The 12,255-nt window shown below is 35.1% G+C and overlaps 2 protein-coding genes across 5 annotated transcripts; both read right to left on the reverse strand.

Annotated features, from left to right (window-relative positions):
* Nucleotides 1-1,561: 1,561 nt before the first annotated feature.
* On the reverse strand, nt 1,562-3,585 carry LOC7485929 (peroxidase 11). Its single transcript, XM_024606471.2, has 4 exons — nt 2,887-3,585; nt 2,560-2,751; nt 2,277-2,442; nt 1,562-2,159 (listed from the first exon to the last, which is right to left on the reverse strand). Exons 1-4 carry the CDS (start codon nt 3,124-3,126, stop codon nt 1,735-1,737), a joined length of 1,023 nt encoding a protein of 340 aa, XP_024462239.2. The 5' UTR covers nt 3,127-3,585; the 3' UTR covers nt 1,562-1,734.
* Nucleotides 3,586-4,331: 746 nt separating this feature from the next.
* On the reverse strand, nt 4,332-6,569 carry LOC7485930 (uncharacterized). Of its 4 annotated transcripts, none has more exons than XM_002312321.4 (2): nt 6,426-6,569; nt 4,332-5,319 (listed from the first exon to the last, which is right to left on the reverse strand). In XM_002312321.4, the coding sequence occupies exon 2, from the start codon at nt 5,290-5,292 to the stop codon at nt 4,477-4,479; it is 816 nt and encodes a 271-aa protein (XP_002312357.1). In that variant the 5' UTR covers nt 5,293-5,319; nt 6,426-6,569; the 3' UTR covers nt 4,332-4,476. The 4 variants fall into 4 exon arrangements, with proteins under 4 accessions (XP_002312357.1, XP_024462241.1, XP_024462242.1 ...); XM_024606473.2 differs by having other exon boundaries at nt 6,371-6,552; XM_024606474.2 differs by lacking the exon at nt 6,426-6,569 and adding an exon at nt 6,262-6,395.
* Between the last annotated feature and the right edge of the window lie 5,686 nt (nt 6,570-12,255).

Below are 12,255 nucleotides of genomic sequence, written 5' to 3' on the forward strand. Positions count from 1 at the left end.
TTGTTTTTTAAAACACATAATGAGTTTTGTATTTTTATATTCATTCATAACAGTATTTTCATTTATTATTCAATATAGATTATTCTTTGTTCTCCAGATGTTTTTTTTTGGTAAATTTTTATAATCTTACCTACCTTAGGCAAAACCGACACAGCACTTTGAAAGGGCAGTGTGGGCATTCTAAAAATGTTAATAGTCAACTTAAATCAGATAGCTAAGTCATAATTTTGAAAACCACAAAAAAAAATTCTAATTTATTAGGTAGTGTTTGGTATTGAGAGGTAAGAATTGTTTTTAAAAATATTTTTTATTTGAAAAATTATCAAAATAATATATTTTTTATTTTTTAAAATTTATTCTTGATATTATCACATTAAAATAATAAAAAAAATTCAAAACAAAAATAAATCAAAACTTTTGAGAAGTGCGGCCATATAGCAAAAACAAACAGCCCTGGAATCATATAAGCCACGTAGAAAAAATAATTATAAAAGAGTGAGAATAAGAAAGTTACTATCTTAAACTCAACAGAGTTCATGCTTCAGCCGTGAGCTTAATGAATTAAGTTTTGAAATTCAGAATAATTTAATATGTTATCATTTTAATATTAAAAAAAATATATTATCTAAAAAAAATTTAAACTAAATTATGTTTTTCATCGGTCATGAAACCATTAAAATAATTGAGTGATGCAAAAACAATTTTTACATAATTAATTTTAAATCAATAAATTAGATTGGGAAAATTTAAAACTGATCCACTAGATCTTGTTTAATAATAATACTAAATAATTCTTATATATTTTTTTCTTTCAAACTTATGCCGTATTGAGAATGAACTCCAAAAACCTAGAGTCATCCCAACCATACCAGAACCATATATAGTGGTATCGGGGATGGCTGGACTGGATATCCAATGGGAATGGCCGAACTGTCAACCTTTTGTAAAATCAGGGAATATATATTTCCAAGGAGAAGCAGCTCAAAGCTCAATCACTCAGTAAGCCTTCATGTTTTAACATGCCCAGTCCAATTCTCTAAGAGCTTAGATAGCCTGGGCTTGGGTTCAAAACGTCATTCTCTCTGGATTTGGCAGCCTGAACATTACCTTGAAGAATGAACCTGCCTGATAATTTCTTTCTTTCTTCACAATACAACACTCTCATGGTGAGATGGTGCCATGGTGGCAACCAAAGAATGTGGGCAGCAAAATATGACAGGGATTTTTACTATGTGAACATTTGATACAACCAGATTTTAATAGTTTTTGGCAACTCGGCTCCTACGTGTGGTGTATTTCTATCCAAATGCTGCTTTGCACGAGAGCCATATTTTTTCCGTCGGAGTTTCTTGATCCTCTATTCAAGTCTGGACAAGATTATATTCTGTTTTTTTTTTTTTTATGCTATGTTTTAAGGATACATTCTCATATAGTCACAATCCGAAGTTCAGATAAAATTTGTATGTGCTATTACAGATATATAATAACTAGTTTTATGAATTAAATTGCTGGCTATGAGCTTTTGCAGAATCCACTTCAATAGGGAAACAATGGCCGGGCATGAGAAAAAGAGAAATAATATAGCTTACATAAAATAAATCGAAGAGAAATTGAGCCTTAATATTAACCAATGGCTAATATTATTACATAAATAATCTGTGTTTTCCACCACTTGTCATAACAAATAAACAACATAAAACCAAATCACTATCCGCGAGCCCACAATTTGCCAGCTCATGTGTTCACAAATCTGCAGTTCGTCCTAATTTCTCCATCGACAAAGCTATCAGGATTTGTAATGTTTCCCATTTTCACCATGGAATCTGAGAATTGGTAAAAGAAAGCAATTGGATCATGGGCATACTTTATCACAAGATTCTTTGTTTCAAGTCCGAGTATGCTCGAGTACAGTTCTTGGTCTGAGTTTAGCAGGCCATCTCCTTTCAATAGTAAATGATAGAAAGAGTTGTCGAAAAGATTAGGCGTGACATAGTCCATTGCTGATATGTTATTGTCCCCTCCTCCTGTAGCTGGGCACATAGATTTCAAGTTGTTAAGATATGTCTCAGACACTGGACTTCTATCCGAAGTTGTTTCAAAGTCCCCGTAAATCCTCGCCCGAAAATTTGCACAGTGTGCCATGCCAATAGTGTGCGCCCCTGCAGATTTCACAGACAGGAATGGATTTTAAATATTAGAAATGCAATGTTCTTATGATTTTTCAAGTAGTAGTTATATGCAGGGTCAATGTCCCTCCCACCATAGGAGCATCCTACCTGAAAGAGCTACCAAATCAGTAACAGAAAGGCCTTGGTAAAGAAACTTGGTAATGATAGATAGCAGACCCTCATCTGCTGTTGGAATATTTGATGCCGCGAGCTCGAAACTTGCAGTTTTAGAATCTTTTCTTCCAACAGGAACATCCCAATATGGTCCACCAACCTGCCAATATTATAACTGGTTGAAAAGGAGAGGAAGAGACCGAATTTTCTCAAACTAGCAAAAGTATGAATCTATTCTACTACTACTACTAGCTAGTAATGCTGAACAGTTTAGTACCAGAAGGACTGCATCTCTTGCTGCAATGGTGAGAATATCTGCACAAGACACTATTCCGGGGCACTCGGACTCGATCTTGTTCTTAATTCTATCAATGATTTTAAATCCTTCTAGAGAGTTTATGTTTGTTGAAGCTTTCTTTTCCCCTTGCAGGGTGATTGTGTCATCTAGCAAAACTGAACCATCACATCCCTGCACCAATAATTGGAACATACCCTATCAGTTGGCTAGATAGGATTTATAACTTGGAGTACTATTGTATATACAGGGAAGGATATTAGAGTTGCAGAAACTCAATGATAATGCCAAAAGTTGAGAGTTGTGAACCTGAACAAAACAGTCATGGAAATGTAATCTAACTATCAAAGCTGCACTGCGTGGATCAGAAATAACTTCACATTCCATCTCTTTCTTGACAATCTCAAACACACTGGGGCAGGTGGGAGCATAGTAGTCTAAAGTTAGAGGAGGGTCGCTTGCATGCAAGCTTCTGCCGAGGATGGAGATGATAATCAACATAGAAAATGGTAATATGGGAAGCTTTATTTCTTGAAGAGGAAACGCCATTGTTGCTCCTTTTGCTTTTCTTGAATGAAAGTAGGAAAGAGTGGGGGAGATGGATTGGACTGAGTGAGATATTTAAGTGAAAAGAAAGTAGATTTTTGCACTTTGCTTTTTGCATAGCAGTTCTGAGTATTTTGCATAAAGATATCTATAGTCAAGAGAGGATGCAACTAATGTTGGCCTGGTTGGTGGGTACTCCCATACCAAAATCACCAAATAGATACTCGAGACAAACCGAAAGAAGGGACTTGGAAAAGTCTGTATTTGCCCTTCAAATTACATGAATGATTTGGGCAAGTCAACAAACCTAAAACTGAACGGCTTATTACCCCTCATTTACCCATTCAACTTTCAAAACAATCTTCATATTCATCCCTGTTTCCTTCTCTTCCTGAACAAGTCAAGGCAATTGTGCATGACTAAATCCTCAAGAAAATGTGCCATCCATCTATTATTTAAAAACTTGTCGTAATCTACTTGAACATTTTTATTTGGTGTGGACTTATTTGGTTGGATGGTCTGATTTTAACATGTGGGGTTATTCTAAGATGATTGATGTGATTCTGGTAATTTGATTTTCATAACTTTGAAACTAGCACATGGAGGTGTTAGTTTCCACTCCATCTAGGTCAGCACACAAACATCCATTTCAATCATTCTTTCAGAACAAGAATACCTACCTATTCTACCTTTCTTCATGTTATCTTGCTTTTTTAAGAGAGCCAACCAGGAAAATCAATTCCATCGTTGTCGCGGAGTTATTGACCTTGTGATAGAATAGAAGGATGAAACATCTTGGGCCGTGAACTGTGAATTCAAGTTTTCAACAATGGCTAAAGCCAGCTAGCGCGACCTGGGAGTGTTTTGTTTTTATGGTTTAGTTTTCCTGCGTTGGCACGGATTGGTGATCACAATATGCGAACTATGGAAGCACTGATAAAAAAAAGTTGAATCGGGTCCGGCGAAGATTTATTTTGAATAGCTGTACTTTTGGATAGGACAACATGGGAACAGCAAGAGCACCTAGCAACGATGCCCGGGGCCTAAGTTACCATGAGACGCCCTGGATGATCAGTCTGTCCATGTATAATTATGGAGTTGTGGTTTAATAAATTCCCGACATGCACTGGCTATACCACAGCAAAATGTCCAGCAGAAAACCAACATGTAGTTTCAGTGCAAGATCAAAAATACAAGTCGTTCCGTCATTGTTGAAATTGGAATGATAAAAAACCAATGTAAGAGAAGAGAGCATATAAGGAGGAAATCATACAATCTTACAGCTCGTGTCTTGCATCTTGTAAGAGTAAAGTATTGCTAGGAACTAAAGAAGCACTATAAACCTAAAACGCATCATGTATACATATCAGAATCAAAAGGATAATTCTTAATTGAACTGAACCTTGAAGATTCATCCATGGAATCTCCAATTGAGCTCAAGTCAAAGCCATGCAACACGTTCCTCTGCAGCAGAGACATGACCATAGCCACCACAGAAACACCATGTCGAGGCCATGAAACACAAAGAGTTCCTCTGATTTTTCTCATCTGACATCTTGCCAACAGAGCAGCTGCTAAGCCATCCAGTACACTCCCTGAAGGAAAATAGTCTAAACCTTTCAGTAAGGATGAACCTCCACGACCATCATCGCTCAGTCCTTTCCTCTCTGCTGATGTCTCCAGCTTGAAAACATTTATCTCGTCTGGTGCCAGCCTACCCCGGAAATTCTGGTTCTGAACTGAATCCAATATTAGAACCCTCTCAGGAATTATTTGATCACCAATAAGCAATTTAGCAACTGCAATGGATCTCTCAGCACTGACAGAGCACTGTACTGAGACAACGAGTGTTAAATTGTCAGCACCATTGAGAGCATAAATATTGCAAGACTTATCACCAAGAGAGGGCCCGATCAAGTTTGCTGAGAAAGGGATCTCAGGTAGTACGAGACTGCCGATTAGGGTCTTTGAGGATATATGGTGGAAAACATAAAGAGAAGGGGAAGATAATGCAATGATGAGCAGAGAAGGATGTAGAGGCTTATCAGGTTTAAGATTAGTTAACAGAAGGGAAGGAGACGAAAGCGGTGGTGATGAAGTTGCGAAGTTGTCCAGATCTTCCTGAAAGAACCTTGAAGAGGGCGGAAGCTCTGTAAGTACATCTCCCATCTCTTCCTTTGCAGCAAATCAAACAACCTGTTAATGGAAGTATATACACGATCAGTGTAGTTTGATTACAGATGTAAATGGATCGCTTTTGCTACTTCGTTCACAAGTCTATCAGATTTAACAGGAAATCAAATACAAGTAGCAAATATTACTCTTTCTCATAGTAGGTTAATGTACGTGATAATTTTGGGCCTCATGCTTGCAAAAAAAAAAAACAACTATGCTAAGTTGCTACATTATCACATTTGAAAATAAGTGCACAAATTGAAACAAGCACAATTGTACTGACTTAAAAGTATTTTATAGCAGCCACAATGCGATTGATGAAGATAATTCTCTCGCATAGGACCAGCAATCCTTTCTTATAAGCATAAATATAAGGTTAATCTGTAGCAACACTCCAATAATAACCTCCCCGATACGGAGAGGATATTAAGTAGATCTTCATCCTCACAGCTAAAGATTCAATCTTTCTTACCGAAGAGTAAATATAGAACATAACAATGACTGTACTGACAAAAAAACTAATTACCTTAACAACATGTTATTAGTAAATAAATCACACAAACAATGGAGCATGTTTCACTAAAAGATCCTTAAATCGCCCTTTTCCTAAGGGTGGGCCGACGTTAACATTTCCGAGTGAAAATAACCGTCCGACTTAGTACTAGTAAATTTTTCAGATATGCAATTTTTTGGATTTAATAACGCCAAAAATAAGGAGCCTCAACCTCCTTTGGGCAAAAAATCCTAACATTCTCAGAGAAAGAAGTAATACTCAAATTACTGCAGATATAAAAATAAGAATTCCATAAAAACACATGCCCTTTAATATAAATAGGCCATAATACTAAGAGAAAGTAATTACTTTTCAATTACTATTTAGTAGCACAAAAATTGACGAACTTGAAATTGCTATTCGTCCAAACCCAGATAAAAAAAAAACGATCTAAAGCTAATTGCCGATACCCATTATGAGTCTCATAGGAAAAAGAAGCTCTAAACCAAAATAATTGAAATTCTTGCATCCATATAATACAATCACTAGCCCGATAATCGAAAAAAAAAAGTTACTGACTATGAAGAAGAAGGAGAAGAAGATCGGGAAGAAAGACAAGGGCAATAAAGCGCACCTAAGAACGATGTCGACAAGGAGGCAGAGAATGCTGATCAGACCGTTAAACCACTTGCTTTCACTGTCTGTCTTGTAGTTCACACAAAGTATTACGACTCTCCTGTTATTATTTGGTAGTTTCTTCTTGCCCAAGCTTGAATTAGAACTTATAACAGCCTTTTTGGAAACCCCAAATTAGTCCCTAATCTATTTACCTCACCGACAATTGAGTCCTAAATCTTTTGATTTTCTCAATTCTAGCCCCAAACATAATTATTGTTAAGAGAATATTCTCTCTCCATCCATCCACTATCAATGACAGTGATAATTTGTTTCCGACCTCCCTGATTCTTCAAGATGCCCAATAAACTTAACCAATTTGTCTAGTGACAACAGCAATTTGAACACGAAAGAGCTAACTTTAAGACAGCAAAATATAGCAAGAGTAGTAAATGCATGGAAGGGCAGATATGCATCCAATGTCAATGGAGAAAAAAACATAAGCAACACCCCCTAAGAAACCATAAGGAAGGGCAAAAAGCATGAGAAAAAAGGCAGGGTACAATGGTTGAAACTCAGCTGCTAAATTTCCTTTCCACATCAAAATTCAAAGCAGGAAAAAGATGTTCCATCTTGTCCATCACATGAATGACAAACTAAATGAATAGGAAGGATGTAAGTATAGCAAACATCGTCAAAAAGCACAAAAGAAACTTATGAAAGTCCAGAATCCAACATAGCAGCCAGCATCCCATGGAGAGCATGCATAACTGGCAAAGGAAGACAAATGCCGCAGATGTGAAAAAGTCTCAATCAAACCTCAAACAAACTTAAAGTCATCCCAGCACAACACAAAATGTTTCATGATTACTGTAGCTAAAATGCACGCTTAAAAAAAAACAGCCATCTATAAAAAGAATGGGGAGGTCGCCATTTACAAAAAAGAAAAAGAAAAAGAAAAAAAGAATAGAATCAACTTGAAGATAGCTAAAAGGGGGTGATGTGATCCAAGTAACACTAAAAGTCGTTAGAGATTCCAGTTGGTCGGTGACAAGATTTAGAGCTAGAAGATTTGAATAACTTTCAATGAATTTTTTTAAAATACATGAGCTAAAATGAACTATAAAAAGATATTAAATAACGATAACAAGCTTTGATTTTGCATTAAAGGAATATTGCATTAAGTACTTGAATATACAGACGTGATTGACCTTGAGGCAGAAATCACCGTGGCTGTGAAAGTTCTAGTCTTATACTCCAAACTACTATAACGCAGCCTAAAGTCTCAAACATATGGCAGAGATCCACGATGGCATTCAACAAGCCATGAGCTTTCTTCCGAGCACCGAACACCTAGAGAAAACAATAATGGTAGGAAAAACAGGCTGAAGGAAAATGGCTTTGAGAATGACAGCTCAAAAACTTGGGTAAAGCATACCTGCCAAACCGTTCAGGATAAGCAATTACCATTCCTTCTTACTCGGCTAAATCAGGTTTTTTGGCTTCACTACAATGCATATGTTCCACGAGCCTTCAAGCTGCCCCTGCAGTGGATATGCAGGGGTTGGAGAGCTCTTTCATTTTAATCATCTTTGCACTTGAACATTCTTTTCTCTACCTCAAGAAAAAAACCATTTGTAGAAAGCATACTCCAAGATAGACATAACCCACAATCAAAAGGGTGTATTCCACAATAATTTGTAAGTTTTGGCAGTAAGCACTACTATTGATTTCAATCATGGTGCATTCATTTAGAAAGGGGGCAAGAACCCAGAGAGGATCTTACCTGTTAGCAATACCACATGATTGGCTTAATAAAAGAAAAAACAAAAAGAAATTGACAAGACTAAATGAAAATAACAATTACAAGCATGAAAAATTGTAAAAGAAAAGAAAACTGAAACAACAGTTCTAACATTGCAAAAGTAGGAGTTGAGAACTGTTTTATTCATTTCACGAGCATTTCAAAATCAAGAGTTGCTATCGAGAATTTAAACGTTCAATTCACAATTCAAAAGTGGGCCTGACGGGCCTCCATTATATAACTAAGGAGAGCGCGTATAGTGCACGCAAGGCCCGTAATTCTATAGTCCCCCACAGACTATGGTGGGGTCAATCAATTTCTGAAAGGCCCAATTAGAAATAAGGCCCACTTCATAATAAAAGGTTGTTGATGTTCCATCCTCTCTACAACTCAATCAATCCAATGAAATTGAATTAAATTTCATACTTATTTGGTACCGGTACATAAAAAAAGAAATCCAAATTGAATTAAATTACAATTGAATTTATTCAGTTGTAATATGGTGCATATTAAGTTCAAGTACACCATCGTTCAAAACATGCCATATACATAAACAATTTAAAAACCAAACCAAACCCAAGTGTGTTTATTTTTGTTTTTATATTTTGTATTTATTATGGGATACAATCCTTCATAACAAAAAAATAAAAAAAATAAAAGCAAAAACAATAAACTCATGCTTTTGCTGCTATGTTTTATTTCTATTAGTGGTGAACCTCATCACTAAAAATAAACACAACATTAAAAACAAATATACATAAAAAAAAAAGACAACCACAACTCAAGTTGGGTGTAGCCAACCTTTAATTAATGTCCGTCGTAAAAAACTTATAAGCCGATTCATTGTATGTCTGGTACTGTGATACAAATTGTTTTTTGAAATTATTGTTTAAAAATATATTAAAATATTTTTAATTTTCTTAGATTAACTAACCAAAATTATTAAAAAACATTATAAAAATATTTTTTAATATTTTTTTCAAGTAAAATATAATAAAAAAACAAAAACAACTCCAATCCCAAACACTTATTGGATATTTGAGCAATGGCTACCTCTCAAATTTGCATAGCATGGTGAGACTTGAGAGGATGGCTGCGGCGTATGGCTGCTGAGCTAGTAATTGGTCCAATGAAATCATCCGTGCAAGAGCATTCGTTGCAAATTGTAACGGTTCAATGCATAAACAAGAGGATAAGAAATAGCAGAGATTTCTCTTTCTTTTTATACAAGCCACGAAGAAGGAAGAACAGCGAAGAGGTTGCTGACATTTTTCTTAAAAATGATTTTTCCAAAGCTACTGTGGGTTGAAACATAGGAAATATTAGGTCAATTAAGTAGTTATTTAAGTCAATTTAAATAAAAAAATAAAAAGAACTAATCTCTTGCACGGTGCACATAGTGTCTTTAAAAACGTGTTTGAAAGTTTGATTGCGATTATTTTTTATTTGAAAATGTATTAAAATAATTTTTTTTTTATTTTTAAAATTATTTTTGATATTAGTGCATTAAAATAATTTAAAAATATTAATTTAAAATAAAAATAATATTTAAATTATTTTTAAAATATAAAAATAAACAAATCTTGTGAAAAAAAGTACCAAGATTTTACCGAGCTAACAGCAATATTAGAGAGTTTGGGAGGGAGGTGTGTGAAATGACCCGATTTCCAAGACTATCAACGATTTGACACGTGACTCCTGAATAACTTGGGCCTGCTTTATCAGGGGGCGATCCTTGTGGGTTGATGGGCCATTCTTGAGGGCATAGGGCCTCACTGTGAGGCCTTCAGGCTAAGTCTCACGCCCGCCAGTTGCTTTGCTCTATTGAGGGCGATCCTCGTGGGCCGGTGGGTTATTTTTATGAAAATTGGGCTCACGGTTAGACTTGCAGGCTAAGAATGTGCTTTTAGAGTGCAGTATAGTTAAGTGTTATAATTTTTTTTATGCAGAGCCCACATACATAAAAAAACAAGAAAAACAAATTTACTTTTGATGGTGGGGTTTTGTTCATTAAATGGGTTATACATTAAAAAAAACTACTGCACCTGATAACATCAAACGTCTAAACACATCCTAAGAATTATAATACAAAATAATTTTTTATTTAAAAATACATTAAAATGAATTTTTTTAGTTTTATTTTTTTTCATTTTTGATTTCAACACATAAAAAATCATTAAAAAAATACTAAAAAAATATTAAACACTTGGGATGACGGTCATTTTCTGTCTCTCGTTTAGTTCTTCAGAGCCATTCGGAGATGTTACCGTATTTGAATTATAATTGAGAATCTGAAGATGCGCTGCTTGAAAATATTGAATTTGAATACTCAAACCAGAGAGCACTTCTTTTAGCAATCTCCAGAAGCATTTAGATTTCGGTTTTTTTTTCTTTTATCTTTTTCACTAAGTTGATTTTGTCACAACTCAGCTTCCTTAATCTCTTTGATTTCCTGCTCCCACGTTTTTAAAAATTGACTTTAGAAAATGTTGTTTACCCTAATATAAGCTAGTGCTGCTGCTTAGTGATTAAAAATATATGCATGATTGGACTCCAATGATTATGGGAGTTCTGCATTCGTATATATGGGCTAAGATTTGCTTCTACTTTTGTTGGAGAAGAAAAGATTTAGCCCAATTTGTTTGATAGCGTGGAATGTTGACCTTCACCTTTACTTCATTAATTTTAAGTTTCTACTATGGCAACGAGACAAGAAGATTTCCTGTGTAGGAATATCCTTTCAGATATCCTACCTTTCTTTTTTCCGGTGCTTCTCTTTCTTTCTTTCTTTCTTTTTTCTTGGTAGGGCCGCAGGGAATGGTCGTAGCTAGCAAGCTAGGAGTACCATGCAACTTTTCCTTGGGATTGCACGTTGACAGTAACTTTGCAGCAGAGCATTATCATCATCATCATCGTGGTTCTATGACAAAAGTAATACTAGGATCAGTTTCCATATTGATTACTATTAATTTCTTACAAATGATTTTAAGGACGTAAGTTCTTAACAGATTCAATGTATTTAAATCCAAACTTGTAAAATCAAAAGAGAAAGCAAACTTTCTTAAACATCTGACTTATCTATTAGGTTGCCTGGTTTTTATTATCAGAGATGGCTCTCAGAAGAATATGTTAATTGATTCATAAAATATTAACCTTGAGCTTTACTTTGTTTATCATCACAGAATTCTTACAGATATGCTTATCCGTGATTGATAAATCTAATCTTTTTTAATCAAAACACAATCTATATGTAAAGATTCTGGATTAAAATTAACGAATTAAGCAGCCCATGCAACCTCCTGGGAAATTAAGTTGTTTTCGCATTGGAAAGTGGGTGGATGACAGAAGATGATTAATGAATAGTTTAAGCCATATATGACAAGGGTTATCTACAATCATAACACGCATCAAAGATAATTTATCATTGATTTTCTAATGGGTGCTTACCATGCAAGCCATTAAGTTTACAGAATAATAATATAACTTTTCGTTTCTCTTGCATGCATGTGGTTTTCTCATTCATGTAACCCATCATCCAACGGGATATGAACTTTTGAAATTTATCTACAAGGATATGAACTCAAATTACTTGTTATAATCATAAAAAAAGGGAATTGCCACTTTTACAGAGCCATTGCTGCTTTTGTACTGGCTAATGCATCAGGATTTCCTGCCCCGGATAATTGCAATTCTTAACATTTAGTTGATTCAGAGAATCCTGTCCAAGATTATAACGTCCAATGATTCGTACACGGAACAAATTTCGTGCGTGAGTGAAAAAGGAGAGAGGGTAAATCACCACTAACATATTTCGAGTGGACTCTGATCGTTCGCCTGGTCAAAAATATTATGGCTGATACATACAAAAAGGCAAGTCCAATTTAATTGCGCCTGTGCTAATAAATCTCATCATACTTGCAATAAGGAGAAGACAAACTGGGTTTTCTTGAAATATTTATATACACATACACACATATACACGTATGTATAAAGTTTTTTTTCAGACTATTGGAGACTTACACGGTCGTTAATTTCAAGACCCGTA

This window comes from Populus trichocarpa, chromosome 8 (assembly GCF_000002775.5).
Source record: "Populus trichocarpa isolate Nisqually-1 chromosome 8, P.trichocarpa_v4.1, whole genome shotgun sequence".
Lineage (NCBI taxonomy): Eukaryota > Viridiplantae > Streptophyta > Magnoliopsida > Malpighiales > Salicaceae > Populus > Populus trichocarpa.